The sequence below is a fragment of the Phyllostomus discolor genome, chromosome 6 (genome assembly GCF_004126475.2).
Source record: "Phyllostomus discolor isolate MPI-MPIP mPhyDis1 chromosome 6, mPhyDis1.pri.v3, whole genome shotgun sequence".
Taxonomy (NCBI): domain Eukaryota; kingdom Metazoa; phylum Chordata; class Mammalia; order Chiroptera; family Phyllostomidae; genus Phyllostomus; species Phyllostomus discolor.
Window position 1 is genome coordinate 89726469 of NC_040908.2, and position 25981 is coordinate 89752449.

Here is a 25981-nt window from a genome sequence, read left to right on the forward strand (position 1 = left end):
TTTTAAAATTTCGGTGAAATACACATATGTTTACCATTTTAACCATATTTAAGAGTACAATTCAGTGAAATAAGTATATTTAACAGTGTTGCACAGTTTTGAGGTTTTGAATTTAAAATTTTAGGTCTAGTGTCGAGGGACTTCCGGCAAGATGGAGGAATAGGTGGACGCACCGTACGTCCTTGTACAACCAAGATTAGAAAACCAATAATTTACAACAATAATTTACTATCAGAATAACACCCAGATCCGGCAGAGGATTTATCTGAATGGAAGTCGGGCAGCCAAGAAGTTGAAGTAGACGCGTTCATCCGGACTGGTAGGAAAAGACGAGCCAGGCAGGCGTGGGGCTGGCTCGGGTCGGCGGCGCGCGGAGGTCGGGGGGAAGGTTTGGCGTGACATCGGCACAAAAGCCATCCGGCGTGCAAGAAGGCAGCGGTGATCCCTGAGTACGCAAGCTGCGGCTGGCAGACCCAGAGGGGTAGCGATTGTGGACCAGGGCAGAACTCGCGGCCCAGAAGCCCAGACAAGGGTCTGAGTCCAGGGGAACGGAACTACCTCCATTGTTTTCTCCCGCCCCGCCCCTGCTCCTGCCCCGCCCCTGCTCCTGCCCCGCCCCCACTTGTAACGTCACAATCTAGCGACTGGGGTGCCCAGCCCTGGTGAGCACCTAAGGCTCCGCCCCCCACCGTAACAAGAGCAACCAGACTGGAAAAAAAAAAAAGGAGAGATGGGGGGGGGGGGGGTGGAATATGTTTTCAACAGAGCAGATCAGTCCCCCAGGACTCATCCTTTTGAGCGACCAAGAATTAGCCAATCTATCAGATGCGCAGTTCAAAACACTGGTGATCAGAAAGCTCACAGAACTGGTTGATTTTGGACGAAATTTAGATGAAAGAATGCAGATTACCATAAAACAGATGCAGGAAGACACGCGGAGGAGAGCCAATAGTGAAAGGAAGGAAACTGAGTCTCAAAACAATACAGTGGACCAGAAGGAAGATAGAATCAACCAAGCAGGAAAGCATGATGAAATAAGAATTCAAAAAATTGAGGAAAAGATTAAGAGCATCCAAGACACCTTTAAACGTTCCAATATCCGCCCTGGCTGGCGTGGGTCAGTGCATTGAGCGTGGGCTGTGAACCAAAGCATCACAGGTTCGATTCCCAGTCAGGGCGCATGCCTGGGTTGCAGGCCATGGCCCCCAGCAACCGCACATTGATGTTTCTCTCTCTCTCTCTCTCTCCCTCCCTTCCCTCTCTAAAAATAAATAAAGAAAATCTTTAAAAAAAAAAAAGTTCCAATATCCGAATTATAGGGGTACCAGAATTGGACGGGGAAAAGCAACAGATTGAGCACATATTTGTACAAATAATAAAGGAGAACTTCCCCAATCTGGCAAAGGGAACAGTCTTCCAAGAAATCCAAGAAGCTCAGAGAGCCCCAAAGAAGTTGGACCCAAGAAGAAACACACCAAGGCACATCATCATTACATTAGCCAAGGTAAAAACGAAGGAGAGAATCCTAGAAGCAGCAAGAGAGGTAAGGGGACAGTCACCTACAAAGGAGTTCCCATCAGACTGTCAGCTGATTTCTCCAAAGAGACCTTACAGGCAAGAAGGGGCTGGAAAGAAATATTCCAAGTCATGAAAGACAAGGACCTACATCCCAGATTGCTCTATCCAGCAAAGCTCTCATTTAGAATGGAAGGGCAGATAAAGTGCTTCTCAGATAAGGTCAAGTTAAAGGAGTTCATCATCACCAAGCCCTTATTTTATGAAATGCTAAAGGGACTTATCTAAGAAAAGAAGATAAAGAAAAGACATGTATAGTAAAAGGACAGCAAACTCACAAATATTAACAACCACGCCTAAAGCAAAACCAAAAGAAACTAAGTAAACAATTAGAACAGGAACAGAACCACAGAAATGGAGGGCACATGGAGGGTTAGCAGCAGGGGGGTGGGAGGAGGAGAGAGGGGGAAAAGGTATAGAGAATAAGTAGCATAGAATGTAGGTTGAAAATAGATAGGGGGAGGGCAAGAATAGTACGGGAAATGTAGAAACTAAAGAACTCATAAGTATGACACATGGACATGAACTAAAGCGGGAAATGTGGGTGGGAGGGGGGTACAGGGTGGAGGGGAGAGAAGGGGGGAAATGGGACAAATGTAATAGCATAGTCAATAAAATATATTAAATAAATAAAATAAATGTGAAATAAAAAAAATAAAATAAAATTTTAGGTCTAGTGTCTACTAAATTAAAATATTAAGTACAAGTATACCTAATGTTTCCATGATTATATTTTTACAGTTTTTTATTCATAGCTACTGTGTATTTATACATCAAAGTAACTACATGAAAGGGAACTAAAGCCCATCCCTCCTGCTTATTATGATTGTGATAATGATTTTAAAGAACTCTGGAAGCTCATCAATTACTGAATTAGCCTACAGAGAATTTCTTCAAAACAAATGTTTTCATTGTACAGGGAAATTTTTCTTCTTTTTTTTTTTATATCATAGACCTTCATCTTTCTTACAAACTAATTGTATTACATGCATGAGCATAGGAAGGAAATAGAACTGGGCAGTTTCTGAACAAGATTATTCAACATTGCAATAATCGATGACAAACTAAAGCACTGCCAAAGTGTGAGATACTTAGATTTCAAGAGAATCAAACTTGCTTTAGATCTGCAGTAGTTGTGTAATTTAAGGTTACCTGGATATTCATTTAAGACGTCATGTTTTCACTTAAAAATTGGATTAAGGTTAACCGGCTAAAGAGCTTCAATTTAGAAGTAGCATTGGACTGCAGTCACGTGTCACTTTATTCTTGGATCCTGAGCAAGACCTGTCAAATCACCGGTAAGATCGGTTTTCTTATTTACAAATGAAGAAATTAATTAAATAGAAAACATTTCACTGTACTTCTCTAACATCTTTAAAATCCTGGTTGAAGTGACCGGAATTTATAATATACTGAGTCCTATTTTGCAGAAAATCACTTCGGTTTCCCTTGTAAAAACCTTTCCCTGAGGGCCTCTAACAAATCACAGCCACCTCACTCCGGGGTGATGAAAAATGTCAGAGACGAGGGGCGGGGCTGAGAGGCGTGGCTAAGAGGGTCAGACCCGGAAAAACAAATGGAACAAGAAGACGTCATTTCCGCCTGCGTTTTTTGTTTGTTTGTTTTTTGTTTGTTTGTTTTTTGTTTTTACGGAGTACAGAAGCGAACCCGGGCAAGCGGCTATTGGCAGGTGAAGGGAATCGTGGTCCCTCCTTATCAGCCGGTACCACTCGTTTTTTGGGAGACTGGTTTCAGTCCACGCTGTTTCAGAGCTTTAAAAGCCCCCAGCCGCGGAGGTCCGCACCCCACAGAACCCCTTAGCCTCTCCTGCGTTCTCGCCCAGGGCTAACCCCTTCGCCCGCGCACAGGCACGCTCCTCGCCCTGGGGGAACGGGCGTCGCTCTGGGTGGAAAGCGCTCCCCGCCCATCCGCCGGCTCGCAGTTCCTCACGCTCCCACCAGTCAAGGTGCTATAGCGTCCACCTGCAGGCCGAGGGGGAAATACTTGTTAACCCACCTCGTATTTCCTGGACTTTTTTTGTTCCACCCATGAAATGGTTTTCCGTTTTCCGTGTAGTTATTTAGCGATGGAAAAGGGAAAGGCGTTTTTAAGGAATGGGTTTAGTAGTTGTTTTCCTTTATCTGCTGTTAGTAAAAAATAAATAACAGGAAAAAAGGAAAAGCGAAGCTACAAAACTGAAAAAAATCACAAAACAACCCTTTATTCAATAAAACAGAAACGAAATGGGAAGTATATTGATTTTAATACTATTTTCCAACTTATAAAGTAAGTGGAACGGAGAATCTAAAGGTTTATCTTGTAGGCTTTTGTTATAAGTTATTGATTTGGGATGTTATTGATTTGGGATAGACAAAACTCTTACCTCAAAATCTGCAAGTAAAATCTTTTATTACCTGAACAGTGGTTTGACACCACTTTTTAGTACCTTAGGATTTATGAAGTGCTTTCACATTGGTTAATTTATTGGGAGCCTCGTAATAACCATATGACATCAGTATTGTTTTTAATCTAAGGGCCTAAATTGTCCTTATCCCCCCTTTCATCCCTGGACCTTATCCTCTTAAACCTACTCAAAAGACTTTAACTCTTCAATTTATCCCTCTCTTTCACATTTAATTTCTCCCCCACTACTGGATCATACCCAATAACACCTTAACATGCATTAATATCTCCCATATTAAAAAACTAACAACTTGAATCCATTCCCGTCATCTAGCAACCACCCCATATCTCTGCTCCATAACAGAGGTCCAAGAATTGTTACTATTCTCAACTTTTTCAACTTTCCCACTTCCTCAACCATCCCAGGCTTTCTTCCTTGCTCCTCCACTGAGACAGTACTGTCAAGGTCACCATCAATTTTATCTGGCCAAATCTAATTTATTCTCAATCCACTTGACCTTCCAGCAGCATTCGACACAACTGAGCATATTCTTTCTTGAAATATGTGGAAATTAATTATTCCTCAATAATGTGAATGACTCATTTCTGACTCAGATAACTTTGAATACTGGAAGATATTTTGTCAATATTTTGAGCTATTTATAGCATACTCGTGACATGTACACTAGTGTGCATTGCCATTTTCACCACTACTTTCTTAAATCTAGACAACCAACAAAACAATAAATCAAGCCCTGATTCGTGGAGTTTCCAAACTCCTGTGATGTAAATTTCCCCACCCCGGCCAATTCCAAGCTACAATCATGGCCTGAGTAACTGGGAAGAGATGTGCAGTAGTGCAGTGTCAGATAGTGTTTCCACCATGCAGAGACCAGTGGTTCTCAACTGTGGTTGATCTTGCTCCCCAGAGGACATTTGGTGATGTCTGGAGGAAATTTTGGTTGGTTATCACAGCTGTGCTACAGGCATCTGTTGGGTAGAAGCCAGAGATTCTGCTAAACTTCATACTGTGCATAAGACAACCCACACAACAAAGAATCCAGCTCAAACTATCAGTGCCACTGTTGAGACACCTTGTGATAAACAAACAACCTCAAGAAAATAAGTAGAAGTAAAATAAGTAGAAGTGATAGGGAGGAAAAAACTTTCTTAGATTCTGTGATTGAGGTCTACATTAAAATTAAACTGACAAAAGATAGATTAGGAGAAAAGGTATAAAAATATTATTTGATGTTAATGTTTTAATTTTACATGCACACAAAAAAGGAAATGAAAACCCAGAGGGGCTGTTAGTAATGTATACCATTTTAACAAATGGAGATAAGTTTGTGAAGTGAGCAGACACAGGAAGAGAGGTTTGGGAGTAAACTATGAAGATGAGGGTTACGTAAGTAAGGTTTGTTTGTGCAGACCCACCTCAGTGCCAGTGGTAAGTCATTTTCCTCCTCCTGGTATGGAAAGGAAAGGGGGACCACTTTCACAAAGGGAAATTACTGATGTGGACCCCAGCCAGCAGTGTCCACAGTGTTGTGGATGCGACAAACAAGTTCGCACAGACTGCAGAAGTTGGGTGGAGAAAAGGGACAGCATGGCCACTCTGAAAGAGAGAATGCCCGGCAGGTGCCTGGATTGCCTTTTATTGCTTTCTGGGAGTATTACATCAAGGAAGGTCCTCATTCATTATGCTAAGGCAGTAATGATCAAACAATAGATAACATTCAAAGAACTATGAGGGCTTATTCTGAGTCAGGGTCAGTTAGCTAAAGGACCATAAAACTTTGGGAAACAAACTCATTTCATGCTGGGACCCTTATCAGAAAAGTGAGAGCATTCTTAGCAAAGGAGTTTTCACAGGATTTTATGCATTCTCTCTTATGCCTGATCACCCTAGGGAACCGCCTATTCCTACCCAGGACTGCAGCGCCCTCTGGCATTGTTTCAGACTTAAGTCAGGCAGGGGAAGTAAAGCAGCTGAGATTAGGGGGTTTTGTGCAGACAGAATGAGGACTCAGGCTATGTCAAAACGGAGGGGTGAAGGTCAATCACCCCCTTTTTCTATAGACCCCCAAACCCTTCCCTGAGGTCCCCTTTGTGACCATGGCTGTCTTAGGTCATCTCTCCCTTGAGGAATCTTACCCGTGATTGGCTAACCAGTCATCCACCCGGGGCCAAGCAGGGTAAAGTAAAAGAAGGCAGAGGCAGTGCCCCTGCCAGGAAGATAAGCTTTGTCTCCTTAGTGACTTATGGTCCCAAGGTCTTTTACTCAGCCTTAGCCAAGGGGGATTACAGCTTCTGAAATGAGACAGGGTGGTTCCCAACAAATTACCTCCTTGTTTTGGGCAGCTAGATGCAGGGTAAAGAGCTTTTCCTACATCTGCTGTTTCTCAGTTGCCTTCAGCTCAAAATAATTTGTATGTCAAAGTGGCAAATTTGGGGGTGGAATTTTCTGATCCCCTTTAATAGTAAAATAGTAAGCAATGAGTTTACAGTATTTATTCCCTTTATTTTATGTAATTGTAAGTTTAAATAATTTAATTTTTAATAATGACTTTAAAAACCAGCTCACAAAATTTTTGAAAATTTAAAATTTGGTTTTACTGAGCCAGTACAAGCCAGCTCCAGCCTACCACCCAAACCATGTAAATTAATTTCCCATACAGTTATAGCCTGGCTCCTGCCTACATTTTTGATCTTCTACTCCTCTGCCTTTTCTCTAAGCTCCAAAGACAGTTTTCTTTCAACCACTTGCCGGTCATTGCCTGTTTGCATCATGCAAAGTAAAGTCTCCTCATTGGACAGGCCTTCCCTGACTACATGTGCTGAAATACTCCTGTCATTCTTTATCCCACTACTCTGTTTTATCTTCTTCCTTGCATATGTACTTCTTTTGGTGTGTATCTCCATATTTTAAATAATGTTATTTGACTTATTCTTGATTTATTTTAGATTTAGCTATTTCTGGTAACCTCCTATGATATAAAATGAAAATTTAGTCCTCACACCAAGCCACCACAATACACATACATGCATACATACACTCATCCCATGCCCTATTCTTCCTAATTAAAAAAAAAAATCCTGCCATAACATCAAATAGGTTCTAAAAATGTAACTTCATACAGTGTAAGATTGAGTTACTCCAAAATAATAAATATCCAGGGTAAGTGTGCTTTGGAGACAGGAGCCAATCACCAATCATGTTATATCCAAATTCATATTATCATGGGTGCTATCATAGGGTGTGTTCAGGTGGCTGTTGCTGCAGTCTGTGAAAGAATTCACAGAGAATAAAAGGAAGAGAGCAAAGTTTTAAATTCACTTTCCATGAGGGAAAGGGGCTAGTGTGAAGAGATACAACAGCTGTGAAAAGTTGGGGCTCTGAGTTTTTATTGGCTGATAAAGGGGGAAAGGAAGAAAAATGGAGCTGGGTAGACATGGCAATTAGTTGTAAATTCAGTTAGTTCTGATGCCATGTTTGGGAACAGGGTCCAGAAGCTCTGGTATGGCCTGTCTTGTTTGTACACATTTTGAAACACCTGCTTCAGGGGTCTTGTATGAGGAGTGCTTTTCAGCAGTCACTCCAGTCCTGAGAATCGAGGCTCAGAGAAGCAACAGTTAATCATGCCTGACAGACTCAAGGGAAGATAGACAGCTAGCTCAGGTAAAGAGGGCCTGAGAGAGACCTTTTTTGTTCTTTCAGGGTATGTAATTATGGTGTGTTGCTGTCATTGTATCACATATTTTGATAATTATTCCTGGCTGAACCATAGTAGTAGTTTAGCTTTATTTTGGGTTTTTTTTTTTTTTTTTTTTTTTTTTTTGCCTGCTGTCAGATACTTAAACACCAGTCAGGTATTACTCCTCTGGTCTAACCCCCCAATAGTTTTCCATCACACTTAAAATTCTAACTTTTTACAACGGAAGGTACAGTGTAAGCTGTTATTCTGCTACATCTCTGCTGTTGTCCTGTACCATTCTTCTCTCCAGTAGTCTAAGCCAAACAGGCCTTCTCCCTGTCCCAGCTTCCTGTTTCATTGCCTTCACACTTGCTATCCTGTCTGCCTAGAAAGCTCTCTGGATGTGTAAATGGCTCACTCCATCCTGGTTTCTTAAACAATAATGAAGTCACATAATATGTAGAGTGTTTAGCCTCCTTCGATATTTGTTGTGTTAGTTCCCAATAAATATTTACTTAAAATGCTTTTTGATTGCTGTATGATATGTTAATGAATGTTAACATTTGACTCTGATCCCCAACACCTATCATACTAAGCCAAGTCTAAACAAGAATATGGGAATAACAGTAGAAACAAGGTTCCTAAGCAAGATTAAGACCCTTCCAAGTGGTGCCTGATATACATATGTACAGGGTATCAGGTATTGGTGTATAGATTTCAGTTTCTAGAAGGTTAAGCAGATGCTACTGACATTATAGGAAACCAGCTGAATGAAACACCTGGGCCTAATCCCAAGACTACACTTTAGGCCAATTTTCAGTTGTAGAGATAACCTTTTAAAAGTTTATTTCCAATGTGTCAGAGATACTTTTGTGAAATAAAATAAGAATTAATTACTAGAGAAAGAGAAAAGTAAAGACACAAAACTACACACCCATTGATCATGTGTTTGTGCCCCACAGCAATGTCAAATAGCTGTGAAAGTGTCCACCTGCTCTCAGTCGCTTCCTTTATCTCCTCAGGAAACATGCAGTTAGGGATTGGCCTGGGTCTGTGGGCCACACTCCCAGCAACAGTTTTGGAGATCCACCTCCAGGAGATCCACCTCCAGGAGATCCACCCCAACCCTTTATGCCCTGTCCCTCCCCACTTAACGTTTCAGGTGAAGCCTGGAATGAATTGTTCTCTTGGTGACAAAACCATTTTTAGAAATTATTATTACTATTATTATTATTGTAGTACATATTCATTATAGAAGTAATAAAAATAAACATTTTGAATCCCTCAATTCTATCACCATTGTATACATTGATATTCATACTCATATATACATAGTTACACACATATTTGAATAGGGGAGGGAAACACTAACACAAATACCTTATTAGAGAAAGCTGTTTAACAAACTGGTCTTTAAAAGTTGCACAGTGTGATATGAAACATTTTACATATCAATGTGTACATTTATAGCATTATTTTTAATATTTTCATAGTAAACTATTGTTTGAGTGTGTCATTTACTTAACCAATTTCCTATTCAATCAGCCAGAAAATATTTACTGATCACTTACTCTTTGCTAGAAATGGGACAGACAGCAAAAAGCAAGAAATGAGTCTGCCTTTAGTAAACTTACATTGTAGGGGGCTGAGATAGGTAGTAAACATGTTCAATACACATGAAAAGGATATTGATTTGTCAGCATCTAGCAACCTTTAGTCTTCATTTCATGAGAAGCAGAAAGCAGGTGTCTGCAGGAAACCCATATGAAATTATTTAAGTCAAAGTGCCCAATAAAACTGATTCAGATCTGCTTACACAGTTAACATGGATTTTTAAAACCTAGTTTTAAATTTTTACCTACAAATTTTGGGGTGTTTGGGGGAAAATTATACAATCTGCATGAGTCAGCACTGATGCTATCTTGTGGCATCTCTCTCATGTATGTCCACTGCTTTATACCTTAAAGCACTAAGCATAACAAGAATAAAACTCACAATTCCATTATTGCAAAGAATATTAAAAGATCCACACTAGTCCTAATGTCCCATTTATGTTTAATTATTTGCTTTTGTAAAGTCTAGAAGTTAGGGACTCTCATACAATGTTTATAAGTGTAAATCAACATTTTTGAGGACAGTGTGCCTGTGTCAAAATTTTAAAGTGCATACTCTGTTTTTGTGTAATTATATATCTTAACTACATGTACGTTGTAAAAAACAAAATCACACAATATAATAGAACATATTGGGTAAAAAGTCTCCTTTTCATTCCTAAACCCAATCCTCTTAGTTGCCTTGGTCCCTCCCCAGAGACAATCACTCAGCAGTTTCTGGTATCACCTTCCAGAAAGAGTCTATGCAAAATACATGTCATAGCGATTCCACTTCTAAAACTCTGTCCAACAAAAACAGTTGCACATATACACAAACAGGTGTATAAGGGTATTCATTTTGTAAGTGTAACAGCAAAATATAGAAACAATCTGCATGTCCAATGATAAAGTATTAATAAATTATGGTATGCTCATAATTAGGAATACCGAGGGAGATATGTATTAACTTGGAAAAGTTTCCAACACATATTATTGTTAGGTAAAAAAATTGAAGAAAATAAGTATAATTTTATCACATCAATGTCAAAAATCCTGTATGATGGGTGTATGTATCTGTATATGTAATATACAGGGTCCTGCAGAAGTAAAGCCTGGCTGAGTGTGGTTGGTAGGGTAATCATACTGCTGTAATAATGTAAAGTTTTAATTTGAGCATTCCGCCTAAAATGTCACATGGTGTGTTTGAGTGTGATATTGTTGTTACATAATTACATGCTTATGATTTTGTAATAAAAGATTTTGTAACAAAAAGGAGCATTATTTGTGCCAAATGCTGTATATATAACCATGGGCATATATATGCCTTTCAAGAAAAGACTGGGCTAGAAGAAATGGAGGATTTTTTACTCTGTTCTATATTGTTTGAAATGTTTACTGTAAGAATGGATTTATGTATTATTTATATAATAACTTTTTTAAGTGTTTTTATTGATTATGCTATTACAGTTTTCCCAATTTTTTCTCCCTTTATCCCCCTCCACCCTGTCCCCACAACCCCCCAGCATTCCCCCAACCCTTAGTTCATGTCCATGGGTTGTACATGTAAGTTCTTTGAGTCCTCTGTTTCCTATACCATTTTTATCTCTCCCCATCTATTTTATGCCTACTAGTTATGCTTCTTCTTACCTATACCTTTTCCCCTACATTCCTCCCTTCTCACTCCCCACTGAAATTCCTCCATGTGATCTCCATTACTCTGATTCTGTTCCTGTTCTATTTGTTTGCTTAGTTTTTGTTTTTGTTGTTTTTCTTTTTTTCTTTAGGTTTATTTGTTGATAGTTACGAGTTTGTTGTCATTTTACTGTTCATATTTTTTATCTTTTTTTTCTTAGATGAGTCCCTTTAACATTCCATATAATAATGGCTTGGTGATGACTCCTTTAACTTGACCTTATATGGGAAGCACTTTATCTGCTCTTCCATTCTAAATGATAGCTTTGCTGAATAAAGTAATCTTGGATGTAGGTCCTTGCCTTTCATGACTTTGAATACTTCTTTCCAGCCCCTTTTTGCCTTCTCAAGGTTTCTTTAAGAAATGAGCTGATAGTCTTATGGGCACTCCTTTGTAGGTAACTGTGTCCTTTTCTCTTGCTACTTTTAAGATTCTCTCCTTATCTTTCATCTTGGATGAGTTAATGATGATGTACCTTGGTGTGTTCCTCCTTAGGTCCAACTTCTTTGGGACTCTCTGAGCTTCCTGGAAATCTATTTTCTTCACCAAATTGGGGACGTTTTCCTTCATTATTTGTTCAAGTAAGTTTTACTCTGTTCTTTCATTTGGGCCATATTTCTTCATCTTGGCACAGCTGATAAATTGTAAGGGGGCAGGGTCTAAGATATTCACCCAGGCAGGGCGACCCTCTTTGCTGCAGTGCTGCCTATGGGGGAGGCGCCAGAGAGGGAACAGTGCAGCTCACCTGCTTGTCCACAGAGACTTGTTTCATCAGACTCCTGTGTGAGACTTGACGTTTCTCCCAATGTAGCAACTGTTGTATCAACTCTGAGTTTCAGTTATCACTTCTATCGGCCCCACACTACAGCCAGCCCTGCCCCCAAGGTCCACTGGCTCTCCTCGGTTTTTCTCCACCAGCCGGACCTCTCCGTCCACCGCCTTACCAGTCTGGTGGTTCTGATTGATTTTTTTTCTTTAATTCCGTGGTTGTCAGAGTCCCATGCAGTTTTTTTTTTCTGGTACTTCTGGTTGTTTATTGATTTTAGATTGGTTGTTATTCTCCTTTTGGTTGTGCAAGGAAGCAAAGGATTTCTACCTATACCTCCATCTTGGCTGGTACCTATATAATAACTTTTAAAGTAAATAAATCTAAGTGATAGTATGAACAATTTTGGATTTTAAACAGTAATGAAATTTAAGTAGGGAATGATATTTACATATTTTTCTGATATTTAACTATTACCCTGATTCTATGATTATTTGTGAATATCAAATACCTTGTATCCTGTATGTTGACCAGAGAAAAAGAACTTGGACAGGAAAATAATATAAGAGTAATGAATCTATATCAGAAAGGCCACATTACAAACCAACAGAGCAAAAAAAAAAAAAAAAGACAAGATTTGGCTGCAATTGATTAAACAAAGATGACTAATGAAATTAGAATTTTATCACAAAAAGAGTAATGAGTCAAGGTAACCACCATGTTGCAAAATTGAGTATAGTTATTATTCTATTTTTTTCTCACATTTTAAAATTAAAATTTTGATATGATTTTTAAGGTTATGATAAATCTCAGATGGCAAAGCTACCTTCTGTATTTATCTTTTTAAAAAAGATTTTATTTATTTACTTTTAGAGAGAGGGGAAGGGAGGGAGAAAAAGTGGGAGAGGAAAATCAATGTGCCAGACATACATCACTAGGTTACCTCTCACATGCCCCACACTGGGGACCTGACCTGCAACCCAGGCATGTGCTCTGACTGGGAATCCAACTTGGGACCTTTTGGTTTGCAGGCTGGTGCTCAGTGCACCGAGCCACACCAGTCAGGGCTGTATTTATCTCTTTGGACGATAGAAACAGCAAGTGTCCTTAAAAATTATTAAACCTGTTATCAAACTATTCACCAAAAAACTTTTTTCCTGAAGTGTTCCAAAATACACAGATAAACTATACTTTGTTCCTTCTCCACCTGCTGGCTAGAAAGAGTATATCTTAAAGTATTATTCCTTGATCAAAATTGGCAGTCATTTAAGCCCCCTATATCATTCCTTACTATTATTTGCACTAACAGTTATTTGCAAATTATGAGAATAACTGTGCTTAAAATGTTCATTATATCAAAATTTTTATCCAAAACAATGCACATACATAACTCTTATTTTTTAAAATAGTTTGTATAGTAATCAGTACAATTTATTGAATGTTTACAAATGGTCCAGAAAGTATACTAAATGCTTTACCTGTGTTATCTGCTTTATTCCCTCACAATTCTATGAGGTAGGTACTATGATCTCCCATATTTTACAGAGGAGAAAACCAAAGTTGGAAACAGTTAAATAATATACAAGATCACACAACTAAATGTAAGGTGGAATATGTTAAGATTTAAATTCCAATCTTACTTCAGACCCAAAGATTTAATCTATATTCCCATGCCTCCTATATTACTAAAGCTATTTGAAGGGAAAAAAAGTCAGACCTTTTTTCTTTTTCTTCATCCTAATTGCTTTATTTTTTATTATATTTTATTGATTATGCTATCACAGTTTCCCATTTTCCCCTTCTTTATTCCCCTCTATTCTGTATCCCCCTCCCACCAGCATTTCCCCCACCTCTTAGTTCATGTCCATGGGTCATAAATATAAGTTCTTTGGCTTCTGCATTTCCTATACTATTCTTAACCTCACCCTGTCTATTTTGTACCTACCATTTATGCTTCTTATTCCCTGTAACTTTTCCCCCATTCTCTCACCTCACCCTCCACCTACCATGTGATCCCCATTTCTGTGGTTCTATTCCTGTTCTAGCTGTTTGCTTGTTTATTTTTGTTTTTATTTTTCTTAGGTTTGGTTGTTGATAATTGTGAGTTTGTCATGTTACTGTCCATATCTTTGATCACCTTTTTCTTAGATAAGTCCCTTTAACATTTCATATAATAAGAGCTCGGTGATCATGAATGCCTTTAACTTGACCTTATCTGGGAAGCACTTTATCAGCCCTTCCATTCTAAATGATAGCTTTGCTGGATAGAGTAATCTTGGATGTAGGTCCTTGCCTTTCCTGACTTGGAATACTGCTTTCCAGTCTCTTCTTGCCTGCAAGGTTTCTTTTGAGAAATGAGCTGTTAAGTCTTAAGGAAACTCCTTTGTAGGTAAGTGCCTCCTTTTCTCTTGCTGCTTTTAAGATTCTCTCCTTATCTTTAATCTTGGGTAACTTAATGATGATGTGCCTTGGTATGTGCTTCCTTGGGTCCAACTTCTTTGGGATTTTCTGAGCTTCCTGGACTTCCTGGAAGTCTGTTTCCTTTGCAAGATTGGGGAAGTTGTCCATTATGTTTTCAAATAAGTTTTTGATTTCTTGCTCTTTCTCTTCTCCTTCTGGTACCCCTATGATTCAGATGTTGGAACATTTAAAGTTCTCCTAGATGATTCTAAGCCTCTCCTCATGTTTTTTGAATTCTTGTTTCTTCATTCTGTTTTGGTTGAATGTTTATTTTCTCTTTCTGTTCCAAATCTTTGATTTGAGTCCCAGTTTCCGTCCCATCACTGTTGGTTCCTTGTACATTTTCCTTTATTTCATTTCTCATAGCCTTCACTTTTTCTTCTATTTTGTGACCATACTCAACCATTTCTGTGAGCATCCTGATTACCAGTGTTTTGAACTATGCATCTGATAGGTTGGCTATCTCTTCATTGCTTAGTTGTATTTTTTCTGGAGCTTTGATCTGTTCTTTCATTCAGGTGATATTTTTTTGTCTAGGTTCACCTACATAGTAAAGGGCAGAGACTTAGGTATTTACCAGGGTGAGGCAACCCAAGTGGCTGCATTCTGTCGCTGTCTGTAGGGGAGGGGTCCTAAAGGGAACAATGTTGCTTGCTTGGCTCTCAGTCACTTCCTCCGCTACCCATAAGCAGATTGGGCCCTTCTGCTGCTGATTTCTGGCTGGGTGGGTTTGTGTATCTTCTAGAACCCTGTGGGTCTTTCCAATGAACTCTCCTGTGAAGGTGGGAGTTTCTCCTGCTGCATCAATCCCTGCAGGTTTTTTCAGTAACAGGTTTTGAGCCTTTATTTCCCTGAGCTGGAACCCTGGGTTGCATGGTCTGCCTCACTCCCCAGTTGTTCCTCCTGGTTTGCCTGCATGCAAATGTGGGACTGCTGCTTCCCCAGCCACCACCACACCCACCCCAGTCCTTCAGCCACCACCTTGCTGCGAGTCCTTTCCACCTGGCTTCCTTCTCCACCCCTCCTACCGGTCTGGATGAATGTTTCTTCTTTAACTCCTTGGTTGTCAGACTTCCACACAGTTTGATTTTCTGGCAGTTCTGGTGGGTTTTTGTTTTTAAATTTTGTTGTTGTCCTTTTGGTTGTGCGAGGAGGGACAGTGTATCTACCTACACCTCCATCTTGGTCAGAAAGACTTTTTTTCATAGAGAACTTTCTTTCTATTCTTAAAAATGTCAGTTTTAAAGCTCAGCAATATCCAGTTGAAAGAAAATATCTAGTTCTAAGCTTCCAAATAATTTTAGCATCAAAAGAGAAAAAAAATTAAAGATTCTATATGTATGTTTTACTTTTATTTTTCATACTAAATGGCATATCTTCTAGACAGTGTCTATTTGGTGTCTGTCTTTCAAAATATGCACATATTAGTAGACTATGTTATGTGTTTAAATACTTCATGGCTTTGGGATTTGTAAATCTTTTTACATTTAGCATTTTACAAGCAACAGTTCAGAATTTACAAATTTTAAGCGATATTTACTTACTTAGTTTGGACTATGATGAAGCATCTCAAAACCATATTGCTACTGTAAATTTCATATGTGACATTTATACATTTTTTTCATTCATACAACTTTCTATTTAATTTTCATCGAGTTCTAGTGACAGTTTCATAATGGATTATATAAAATAATTTCAAATATACCCATTTCTTTCAGGACTTTAAATGTCTTGGAAACAAGAATTGGAATTTACAAAGAGAGATAAAGCCGCCAGAGTCATTCAGAAGGCCTGGAAAAGTTTCCTTGTAAGGATTTTTCCTTTTGCAACTTTACTGGGATATAATTTAGATATCATATGGTTCCCCTCTTTACAGTGTACATTACAGTAGTTTTTAGTATATTTACAGAGTTGTATACAACACTTTGCCTTAAAAGCACACTTTCTTTTAAAGATTTTATTTATTTATTTTTAGAGAGGGAAGGGAGGGAGAAAGAGAGAGAGAGAGAAACATCAGTGTGCGGTTGCTGGGGGCCGTGGCCTGCAACCCAGGCATGTGCCCTGACTGGGAATTGAACCTGTGATGCTTTGGTTTGCAGCCCATGCTCAATCCTCTGACCCATGCCAGCCAGGGCACATTTTAAAAATTTTCAAAAAATTAACATTAATTAATATTGTCATTAGTCTCACAAATATTTTATGTTGTTCCTGATCTGGGCCAGACACTTTGATAATAGCTGCTATGAATGAAAGTATCAGTAATTGCCCTGGCTGATGTAGCTCAATGGAGTGTGCGTGGGCCTGTGAACCAAAGGGTCACCAGTTTGATTCCCAGTCAGGGCACATGCCTGGGTTGCAAGCCAGGTCCCCAGTGTGGGGTGTACAAGAGGCAACCACACATTGATGTTTCTCTCCCTTTCTTCCTCCTTCTCTTCCTCTCTCTCTAAAAATAAGTAAATAAAATCTTTTTTTTAAAGTATAAGTAATTGGATCATTTGGATTTCACCCCTAAAAACTTTATTTCTTGACGCTGGAATCAGGTTTGTGAGCAGGTGTTAGGAATACATTCATTCATTAAATATTAACTGAGTACCTACTCTTGAGGACTTAAAGTTCAATAATACACCACATGTAGGTTAATGTAGTAGTTTCTTATCATGCTCTATATGGGTAGAGCTTGTCTTTTTATCCAATAGGGAATATTCCAAGTAGATTTACCTGGTTAGGTGACAGCCAAGAGCAAAACGACGTCACTCTTCTCTCTCTCATAGCAGCAGCTCTCTGCTGACAATTTCGTGTGAAGTGGTATGGCTCTGTTTCTAGCACACAAGAATACCTTTGTATCAGTTAATCAAGTCTTGCAAAGTAGCTTCCATTATTTGCCTCTACTGCCTCTATCAAAGCCATAAAACCTATTCTGGGGGGTAACTATTGATTTTCAACACTGAAATAACTTTTTTCCTTAAAATCTACTGTTCCTTTGATGGTTTCAATATGCATACTTGTCATCTAGGCTTAAGCTTTTCTGTCATTTGTAGCTTCTCTTACATCCAAATCCAATGAGCCACATGCCTTTATTTCCCTGGCACAGGGCTAGCACTTTACAGTACTTCTTTGCCATTAAGGAGCTTCAGTAGAGAAAGCACATATATAAACAAACAAGTTGGGTGTGTGTGTGTGTATTTTAACCAGACGGTAGACTGAACACACATTTTCACTTTTTGTTCCTCCAAAGCCCCACAGAAATAACAATGTACAGAAACTTAACACGTAAAAGAAGGGTGTTTGTGAGCAAATAAGAAATTTTATCTCATTTACAGAAAACCAAAAACAGATTGTAGCATCCAGCTAGACAAAACTGTGTAGAAGAATTGTCCAGATACATTTCAAAAGAACTCCAGTGAGAGAGCTGGTTTGCCATTGGAAGCCTAGAACGAATATCAATTAGGAGTTAGCAATTTAAAAGGCCTGGAAGAAAGTTGGTGGAGACAAGGGGGCTGATTGAAGGTCTATATACGGAACAGCTATCTGAATGATTTGTCTCCTCTGTCACTTTAAGATCCAAAGCTTCAGGTAGATGGATATTTAACATTAGCAAAAAATCTTTTGGTGGATGGATATGTTCCATTGGGAGAAAAAAACCCTAAAGGCTTATTTCTAAAAAAATTAAATGAACTATCTGGGAAAGCTAATTCTAGCATGGACTTGGCACTTTACATAAAAAACCTCTTAATTTTAGTGTACGAGAGTCAGCCTGATTAATTGCTGGCTATCTGACCATCCCCTATAAGAAAGCCTGTTGATTAGCTTAATCCACCCACATCACAAAGCTCCCAGGCATAAAAGTGAATAGTCAGAAAATAGGAGACTGCACAAAAACACAGGATATACATGCTCCCTAGAAGAACTGACACAGACTTTCATTCTTAATTACAGTCTTGTAACACATAAGCCACTGACAGACTGCATATGTGAGAGTGGTTTTCCACATAGCCTGGGCGTACAGTGGACTCTGCGCTAGGTTTGTGCAAGTTCCTGCTGTGATGTTTGCACAATGATGAAATTGCCTAGTGATGCATTTTTCAAACTGTATTTCTGTTGTTATGTGGCACATGACTGTATTAATGGAGAACCAAGGATCACCTGACATTTAAGAAAAAAAAATATTATAAAAACAAAAAGAAACAGAAAGAGAAATAACAAACCTGAGGGATTACTGTAAAAGTGACAATTCAGGTTAGATCAGTATGGTGAATAGCTGTAAGGGGGGTATATCTGGTGATAAAATGATACCTCATGCAATAAAAGATATGTCTGAGAAGTTGGACTTAAAAAGTGGTTAGAAATTCTGAAAAAGGGCTAACCATGAAAGCCATGGTTCAAGTATCATACAAACTAAAATAGTTCTAATATATAAAGTGAATACATTTGATCTTCAAATTGTGGTAATGGTGCTAATTTGACTTAAGATAAGCAAGCTGGAGAGATAGAATTTACCAAGAGTTATTAAGGATGTTGTTATGAAAAAGGGTATACGGAGAGGGTTACCAAAAAAATAGCTTTCCAAGATTGAAGAAGTTTTAGGAGTTGACTAAATTTGCACTAACATGAAAAGCAGATAGGGTTTGTAAATCACTGGAATTACTTACAGGAATGAAGAGGATTCTGTATTGGTAATTATAGATAATATTAATTGAGTGCTTTCTTAACCAGAAGTTGTTCTAAGTGCTTTACAAATATTAACACATTCATTTTTTACCATAGCTGTATGAGATAGCTACTATCATCCCCATATTTTAGATAAGAATCTGAGCAGATAGGTCAAGTAACTTATCTAGGGTCATACAGCTAGTAAGAACTAACAGTTGAACCAGACAATATTATGCCATAGTCAATGTTCTTACTCACCTGACTATATTTTGTCTTTCTCCTAGATTACTCTGGAGTATACTGAAGTGACACAACCAAAGTTCTGCATATTCTATTCATAGTTGCTAGTGATACAATTACAAACTTAAGGGTAAAACACTTTGTGAAAATAATACCAACATTGCTTGGCTTGTCAAAGGAAGCCTTGAGTGGATAATATTCTAAAATCTAGTTTAAATGTATAAAATCTGTTTTATGGTTTTTACTCATTTTTCCCAGTTTTGACCATAAAATTTTATGTGTTTGAACCTTTAGAATGTTACTGTATTCCAACACTTTAAAAGTCTGATTAATATAAGAAGACAAGGGGAACCACGTCAGATAGTAAGATATATTAATCCTAAGGAGGTAAGAACATTATTTATTTATTTTTTAAATTTTCTTTTAGATTTTATTTGTTTTTAGAGAGAGAGGAAGAGAGGGAGAAAAAAAGGGAGAGAAACATGGATGTATGAGAGAAACATCAATCAGTTGCCTCATGCACACGCCCCAACCAGGGACCTGGCCTGCAACCTAAGCCTGAGCCCTGACCAGGAATGGAACCAGTGACCTTTTACTTGCAGGATGACGCCCAACCAACTGAGCCATGCCAGCCAGGGCAAGACATTATTTATTGATACACCATCTTTTTTTCTTTCATAAAATTGTGTGGCTTTATAAACTCAATGTGATTGTAGTTGTTCCTTTTAAAAACTTTTTATTGAACTATTAAGCACACATAAAAATTCATTATACATATATGTGTAACTCATTGAGTCATTATAAGCAAACCCTTGCATAACCATCATCCAGATTCTTAGTCTGGCCAGAAGTTTATTGATTTTACTGATCTTTTCAAAGAACCAGCTTTTAGTTTGTTTGATTTTCTCTATTGATTTTCTGTTTTCAGTTTCATAGATTTCTGTTCTGTTTTTCATCTCATTTCTTATCACTACTTTTGACTTAATTTGTTTTCTTTTTCTAGTTTCTTAAGGTAGAATCTTAGATTACTGATTTCAAATCTTTGTTGTTTTCTAATATATGCATTGAACACTATAAATTGTCATCTAAGCACTATTTTTACTGCATCTCACAAAATTAATAAGTTGTAGTTTCTTTTCATTTATTTAAAAAATATTTAAAAATTTAAAATCCAGACTTCTTATTTGACCCATTTGATATTTAGAAGTGTGTTGTTTAATTTCGAAGTTTTGGGGCTTTCCATCTGTGCTTATGCTATTGATTTCTAGTTTAATTCCATTGGGACCTGAGAGCATGTTTTGTCTGATTTCTATTCTTTTATATTTAAGTTGCATTTTATGGTCTAGACAGTGTTCCCTCTTGGTAAATGTTTCCTGTGGGCTTGAGAAGAATGTATATTCTGCTATTGTTGGATGAAATGTTCAATAAATGTCAATGAGATCCAGTTATTGATGGTGCTGTTTATGTCTAATTTTGGCGTTCTAATAGTGATTCCTCTAAGTGTCGTTGCAGTTCTGTTAGTTTTGCCCTACATATTTTGATGCCCCGTTGTTAGGCATATGCACATTAGGGATTGTTGCTATGCCTTCTTAGAAAATGAACCACTTTATCATCAAGTAATGTTCCTCTTTTTTTCTGAAAAATTTCCATCCTCTAAATTCTAAAATTAATATAGCTGCCCAGCTTTCATTTGATTAGTTAAAGTGTTATATCTTTCTCCATCCTTTTGCTTTTAATAAGTCTGTCCTCATATTGAAAGTTTTGTAAACATATAGTTGGGTCTTATTTTTTATCTCCTCTGACAGTCTCTGCCTTTTAATTCATACATTTAGACCATTGATATTTAAAGTGATTATTGATACAGCTCGATCTACCCTATCTGTTACTATTTCTTAACAGCATTCCCAAAGGGTGTTTGTCTGTTCTTTCTTTTCTCTCTCTTTCTCTCCACTTATTTTGTCTTGCACTCTTTTCATGGCTTCTCTGGTTTTAATTGAGCATTTTATATGATTACATTTTCTCTTCTCCCTTAGTATATAAATTATACTTCCTTTTAACTTTTTTTTGGTTGCCTTAGAGTTTGCAGTGAACCGATTTACAGCTAATCTAAGTCCACTTTTTTTAGATTTTATTTATTTATTTACTTATTTAGAGAAGGGGAAGGGGAAGAAAAAGAGAGGAAGAGAAACACTGATGTGCAAGAGAAACATCAGTTGGTTGCCTTTCACAGGCCCCAACAGGGTCCTGGCCCACAACCGGGTCCTGGCCCACAACCCAGGCATATGTCCTGACCACAAATCAAACTGGCGATTTTTTGGTTTGTGGGACAATGCCCAACCAACTGAGCCACACCAGCCAGGGCTTTAAGTCCACTTAAAATAACAGTAAATCAAATCTCTCATAAACTTAAGAGACAAAGACATACTAGAGGGAATGGAACTACCTCAAATACACAACCACCCCCACCTTTATTTGAGTGTGTAGATGCTAGAAGAATAAACAATTAATCTCAAATCTTCCAAAGAATATAACTGAGTTTCCCATAGTCTATCATGGTTGAGGAGCTCACATCTGAGAAATGGAAAAATTAGAAGTGGATAAATGGATGTGGATTACTAAAACTGTAATTCAGACTTTACCAAGCCCAATTTCTGAATAGGTTTGATGTGATCAGCCCCTCACACTAACTGACTAAAACAGGAGGGGTAAAACTTCATGGAGCTGTACATTTAAGATTTTCCTACTTTAGTGGGAAAGGGGTATTTAAATACACACACATATATACATATATAAATATATACACATATATACATGTGTATGGACTGTCCAGAAAGTAGCCAGCCATGCACTCTGAAAAATTGAGACATTTATTTATTTTTTAAATTTTAATATATTTTATTGATTATGCTATTATAATTGTCCCATTTCTTCTCCCAAAGGGAAATTTTTCCCCTCTGCCCTGTACCCCCTTCCCACCCACATTTCCCCCCTTAGTTCATGTCCATGGGTCATACATATAAGTTCTTTAGCTTCTACATTTCCCATACTATTTTTAACCTCCCCCGTCTATCTTCTACCTATCATTTATGCTTCTTATTCCTTGTGCCTTTCCCCCCATTCTCCCCCCTACCCCCCTCACTGTTAACCCTCCATGTGATCTCTATTTCTGTGAATATGTTCCTGTTCCAGTTGTTTGCTTAGTTTGCTTTTGTTTTTTAGGATCAGTTGTTGATAGTAGTGAGTTTATTGTTATTTCACTCTTCATAGTTTTGATCTTCTTTCTCTTAGATAAGTCCCTTTAACATTTCATATAATAAAGTCTTGGTAATGATGAACTCCTTTAATTTTATCTTGTCAGGAAAGAACTTTATCTGCCCTTCCATTCTAAATGATAGCTTTTCTGGATAGAGTAATCTTGGAAGTAGATCTTTGCCTTTCCTGACTTGGAATACTGCTTTCCAGTCTCTTCTTGCCTGCAAGGTTTCTTTTGAGAAATGAGCTATTAAGTCTTATGGGAACTCCTTTGTAGGTAAGTGTCTCCTTTTCTCTTGCTGCTTTTAAGATTCTCTCCTTATCTTTAATCTTGGCTAATGTAATCATGATGTGCCTTGGTATGTGCTTCCTTGGGTCCAACTTCTTTGGGACTCTCTGAGCTTCCTGGATTTCCTGGAAGTCTGTTTCCTTTTTGAGACTGGGGACGTTTTCCTTCATTATTTCTTCAAATTTTTTCAATTTCTTGCCTTTCCTCTTCTCCTTCTGGTACCCCTATGATTCAGATGTTGGAACATTTAAAGTTGTCCTGGGTGTTCCTAAGCCTCTCCTCATTTTTCTGAATTCTTGTTTCTTGATTCTGTTCTGGTTGGATGTTTATTTCTTCCTTCTGTTCCAAATCTTTGATATGAGTCCCAGTTTCCTTCCCATCATTGTTGGTTTCCTGTACATTTTCCTTTATTTCACTTCTCATAGCCTTCACTTTTTCTTCTATTTTGTGACCATACTCAACCATTTCTGTGAGTATCCTGATTACTAGTGTTTTGAACTCTGTATGTGATAGTTTGGCTATCTCTTCATCACTGAATTGTATTTTTTTCTGGAGCTTTGATCTGTTGTTTCATTCAGGCCATATTTTTTTGTCTTGGTGGGCCTGTTATGTAGTAAAGGGCAGAGACTTAGGTATTCACCAGGGTAAGGCAACCACATGGCTACATTGTGGCACTGTATGTGAGGGAGAGGTCTGAGAGAGAACAATGCTGCTTGCTCAGCTCTTGGTGGGTTTTCAGTCACTTCCTCCACTACCCACAAGCAAATTGGACCTTTTAGGTGCTGATGCCTGTGTGGGTGGGTTTGTGTACTTCTAGGACCCTGTGGGTCTCTCCAACGAACTCTCCTGTGAGGCTGGGAGTTTCTCCTAGTGCCACCTCAACCCCCACAGGTTTTTTAGTAACAGGTTTTGAGGCTTTATTTCCCTGAGCTGGAACCCTGGGTTGCATGGTCTGTCTCGCTCCCCAGTTGTTCCTTCTGGTTTACCTGCATGAAAATGTGGGATTATTTGCTCTGCCAGACACTGCCTCTCCTGATCCAGCAGCCGCCACCTTGCCACGAGTCCTCTCTACCCTGACTGCCGATCTCCATCTCTCCTACTGGTCTGGATAAATGTTTCTTCTTTAACTCCTTGATTGTCAGACTTCCATACAGTTTGATTTTCTGGCAGTTCTGGTTTATTTTTGTTTTTAAATTTTGTTGTTGTTCTTCTTTTGATCATGTGAGGAGGCACAGTGTGCCTACCTACGCCTCCATCTTGGCCAGAAGTTGGCAAAGTAGAGACATTTATTGGAGAAGATACAAGATGCAAGAAACATTGTACTTAGGACAATGATGCCTCAGTATCCTTCAAAGTAGGCACTTTGGGACCTCATACAGTTCTCCCAACTGTAGCACGATATTTACTCTGCTCTGGTAGCAGAAGCTGTAGAATGAATTTTGCCACAATATGATTCATGCCAAGATCCTGCTTCAAAATCTCAGACAGTGTTTTTGGAATCCTCAGAGCAGCTTCTAGTTCTCGCTCTGTCAGTTGCTGATATTTGTTGATTGCAGCCTGTACACATTCAACATTTTCAGGTACTCTGCTTGTTGTGGGCTTTCCAAAATATCATTCACTTCAATAAATTCTTGACCATCTTTGAAGCATTTGTGCCACACTTCTATTTGTGCTGCACTCATTACATCATCCCAAAGCCTTCTGAAATCATCCAAATAGTTTGTGCAGAGAAATGTCCAAGCTTAACATAAAATTTGATACAGATTCATTGCAGTCATTTGAATGCAACAGCCACACAGTACACATGACCACTCAACAGTTTCTACTGCCCCCACTGACTAGTACAGTGGAATCATCACTGTTCATGCATGTGCATTGTAGTCCACTCTCCTTGGCTGCCAGCTTACATTGATGTTGTGCAAACTGTTCTCATTATATTAACAACGGCCAGACTTTTTCTGGACAGACTCATATATGAAAGTATATATTTTATGAATTTTATAAATATATACTTTAAAATCTTATTATAAAATATCTTTTTCATATTTGAATTATGACTATATATTATATATGTATGTACAATTTTTACTCAGGAGAAAATTATGTAAAACTAGTTTTATTTTTAGGGCTTTATGGACTAAACAAGATAACATCTATTTTCTCATCTAATTTAATATTGTCAGGAGACAACATTGAACTGTCTTTTAATACAGTAGCAAATTTTTTTTCTATTTTCCATTTTGTCCAGGGCACTAACATTTAGAAAATCAATTATATATAATTCTTTTTTTTTTAGTTTGTTATTTTTTTAATTTTCAAGGTTTTTTTAAAAAAGATTTTATTTATTTATTAATAGAGAGAGGGGAAGGGAGGGAGAAAGGGAGAGAAACATCAATGTGTGGTTGCCTTTCACCGGGCCCCCACTGGGGACCTGGCCTACAACCCAGACATGTGCCCTGACTGGAAATTGAACCTGCGACCCTTTAGTTTGCAGGCTGGTGCTCAATCCACTGAGCTACATCAGTCAGGGCCAAGAAAATCAATTATATATAATTCTTACAAAATATGCTCTGGCTGGCATGGCTCAGTGGATTGAGTGCTAGCCTATGAACCAAAGGGTCCCTGGTTTAATTCTCAGTCAGGGCATATGCCTGATCCAGGTCCATAGTAGGGGGGCATGCAAGAGACAAACACACATTGATGTTTCATTCTGTTTTTCTTCCTCCCTTTCTCTAAAAATAAATAATTTTTTTAAAAAAAGAAATTTAGCCCTGGCTGGTGTTGCTCAGTGGATTGTGTGTTGGCCTGAGAACCAAGGGGTTGCTGGTTCAATTCCCAATCAGGGCACATGCCTGGGTTGCAGGTCAGGCCCTCGGTAGAGGACCCTCAAATGGCAACCACACATTGATGTTTCCCTCTTGCTTTCCCTCTCCACTTTCCCTTCTCTAAAATTAAAATAAAATCTTTAAAAGGAAAGTTTTAAATAAAATAAATTTAAACATGGATTTTAAAAAATTTAATAAAAGGCAGTTAGGATAGGTCATCTGATATAAAACTCTGATTGACCAATGTAAGTTTTTTCTTCTGAATTTACTTGTAAGACAATATTTAATATGCAAACCATATATTTGAGCACTTATTTAAAAGTTTGTTTTATGAATAACAAATCACTTGACTTTTACACTTATATAGAAAGGAAATATAATTTTATATTGTTTTGCCACTTATCATGTATGTTGTTTTACTTATTAGATGTCTATAAGAAATTAAATCTTAAAACATTTTCCAATTTGAAAATAATTATTTGAAGTTTAGTCACTTGATCTATTTCATAAATAATCAATATTCAGCAATTATTTCAAC

At 38.1% G+C, this 25981-nt stretch overlaps 1 protein-coding gene across 2 annotated transcripts in view; it reads left to right on the forward strand.

The window, feature by feature from the left end:
- Nucleotides 1-3195: 3195 nt before the first annotated feature.
- The window catches only part of C6H11orf65 (chromosome 6 C11orf65 homolog), a 41643-nt gene continuing 18857 nt past the window's right edge, over nt 3196-25981 (forward strand). For both annotated transcript variants that reach the window (XM_028516047.2, XM_036028607.1), the window contains exons 1-3: nt 3196-3265; nt 15906-15994; nt 19372-19464. In XM_028516047.2, the coding sequence (XP_028371848.1) occupies nt 15914-15994; nt 19372-19464 (174 nt within the window). In that variant the 5' untranslated portion in view covers nt 3196-3265; nt 15906-15913. The remainder of the gene's footprint in view (nt 3266-15905; nt 15995-19371; nt 19465-25981) is intronic.